Source organism: Microtus ochrogaster, unplaced genomic scaffold (genome assembly GCF_000317375.1).
Source record: "Microtus ochrogaster isolate Prairie Vole_2 unplaced genomic scaffold, MicOch1.0 UNK26, whole genome shotgun sequence".
Classification (NCBI taxonomy): domain Eukaryota; kingdom Metazoa; phylum Chordata; class Mammalia; order Rodentia; family Cricetidae; genus Microtus; species Microtus ochrogaster.
The window spans coordinates 4,058,172-4,060,847 of NW_004949124.1; the positions used below are offsets into that span (position 1 = coordinate 4,058,172).

Below are 2,676 nucleotides of genomic sequence, written 5' to 3' on the forward strand. Positions count from 1 at the left end.
CGCCCGGCTTGAATAAGATTCTTTAATATGTTCACAAACCCCTTGCTGGCATAGTGGTGATCTTTTAGACAGGAAGGGGACACTACAATAAGAACAGTATAGAAGTAGTTTGCTCTAAAAAAAATGGAAATGACAAATTTTAATATCTGATAAAATTCATACAGAAACAGAACATACTCATACATTCATAATAGTGACTGAGGTTAATGATCTCTGTACATGTACAAAGATAGAGAGAGAAAGAGCATTAAAAACCAAAGTGGGGTGGTCAGGACAGACTGGCACTATATTCTTGTATTCTAAAACTGAAGAGGACAAAATAGGACTATGAATTCCAAGCCAGGCTGGATTACTTTCTGGACTCTATCCCAAATAAGGAAGCAAAATAAACCAAGGAAAATTAGGTAAACAAAGATTATAAATAAAAGGTGTTCTTAAATCCTTACCTCTTCACAGCACCGCCTGCTCACAATAGCCCTATAGTCAATCCTGTCCCAGAGCTGGTCCCTTAACTTTAAGAAATTAGGGAACAGTTTTCTCCAGTTTTTCCCTAAAGCCCATGGAAAAATTTCATACTTGGCTTCTTCTTCATCTTCTTCAACTGTATTAGCCAGGTACCTAACAAAGAGGATCAACAACCCAAGAAGGAAATGGATAAGGGCAATAACAACAGAAAACAAAACAACAACAAAAAAAGAAATACAAATGACTTATCAACACATGAAGGGTATTCATATCTAAAGTACATAATAAAAGTAGTGATATAATTGTTGCATCTTCTAGGTCTTTCTGTATTCCTATAAATTTTGACCTTTGTTCTGGGATGCAGTCTGAAGTTTTTCTGACTTCTAAGGTGAATCTGTGGCATGTTCAGTCTGGAGCTAATCAGCTGACCCCAGACAGGACTTTCTAGAGCATCCCCTTACTACTCCAGGGACTGTGGTGTCTGCCTGCCTGAGAACAGCTATGCTTATCGTTCTAGATGAACGACTGTGAGCCACTCTTTGGGCTATCTTTGGGTTGTCTTTCTTTAGGCTATCTTCAGACAGCTCCTTCACACACATTTGGAAGTCGGTATTTTGCCATATACTTGAGGGGAAGCAGACATACAAAGAAGCAGAAAAACAAAAATCATGATAAAGAGAAAAACTGACTAATCAAAACCAATCCAAAAGTAAACTGATACATAAAAGGACATCAAAACAACTGTAATTATTCTTTTTTTTTTTCTTTTTGGTTCCCACTTCCCCTCTGGAATCTAAGACCATATTTGCCTCCTCTTTGGCCCCGGTGTGTGTGAGTGCAGGGCCACATCTATCCAGCAACAAATGGTCTCTCTATGGAGGCCAGGCTGGCCTCGAACTCACAGAGATATGCCTCTGCCTCCCAAATGCTGGAATTAAAGGTGTGCACCACCATGGCAGTTAGTTATACAAACTGTATCTGTACTATAGGTTTTTGGGGCTTATGGGTCATATCATCTCTGTCTCGTTCTCAGCCCTGCCTTATTTGTCAAAGCTCTATTGAAGCATATAAGTGAACCCAGTAGGGCATAGCTACAGGCGGGAGGAGAGCCAGCCCTGGTTGCAAACTATAGGAAGGCACACCTTCTCAAGTCAAGCCAGGGAACAAAACAACTATAACTATTCTATATGCTCAAAAAGGAGATGCATGAAACTGTACTTCTAGAGATGAAATCCACAATGTGTAGGATGAAAAGCACTGAACTAGATTAATGGAAGATTGAGTACTGGAGAAGAGATTTGTCAATTAAAGGTACAGTAATAGAATCTACCCAAACTGGAATATAAAGATAAAAATTAAAAGTCAGAAATAGAACATTAGTTAAATGTGTGAAAACTTCAAGAAGTGAATTCAAAGTGAACTTGGGATCTTAAAAATGGCAGGTAGACACAAACTATTGATAAAATAGATGAATTTTCCCAAAGTTTGAAAAAAATGGGCTAGAAATGTAAGCTGTTACAGTGTTCACACAGCATGCAGGAGCCTCTGAACTTGGTCCACAGCACTGCATAAATAGGTATGTGGCACATACCTATAATTACAGCACTTGAGAGGTAGATGCAGAAAGATCAGAAGTTCAAGGATATCCTTAGCTATAGAGAAAGTTTGAGTCCAACCTGGACTATAGGAGACCCTTTATAAAAATTTGACAAAAATTATAAACCTGCAGCCAGGCAATGATGGTACATGCCTTTAATTCCAACACTCAGAAGGCAGAGGCAGGTGGATCTCTGAGTGCAAAGCCAGCCTGGTCTACAATGCACCAGGACAGTCAGAACTACACACACACATACACAAAAACCCTGTCTTGAAAAAGCAGAAAGGAAACAACAACCCCTCACAAATCAACAACAAAATATCTCTCCAATAAAAACGAAACAAAAAACACCCAAAACAAAACAGAAAACCTACAAATATACAAAGAAATGTAATGAATAAGAAACAAGAAATCACAAAAAAGTTATACCATGGTACATCCTAACCAAGCTGTTCAAAAGCAATGATAAAAACTTAAAAACAGACAAAAAGAGACACATTAAACTAGAATGTTGTCACACATCTGTAACCCTAGTACTTGAGAGGTTGAGACAGAAGAATCAGGAATCCAAAACTAGCCTCAGCTATGGAGTATGAGTCCAGCCTGAACTACAT

The 2,676-nt window shown here is 38.5% G+C and overlaps 1 protein-coding gene across 1 annotated transcript in view; it reads right to left on the reverse strand.

The window, feature by feature from the left end:
- Spdya (speedy/RINGO cell cycle regulator family member A) overlaps positions 1 to 2,676 on the reverse strand; it is a 37,081-nt gene that overhangs the window by 22,754 nt on the left and 11,651 nt on the right. Inside the window, exon 5 of the mRNA XM_005367957.3 lies at positions 447 to 618. Within this exon, the coding sequence (XP_005368014.1) occupies positions 447 to 618 (172 nt within the window). The remainder of the gene's footprint in view (positions 1 to 446; positions 619 to 2,676) is intronic.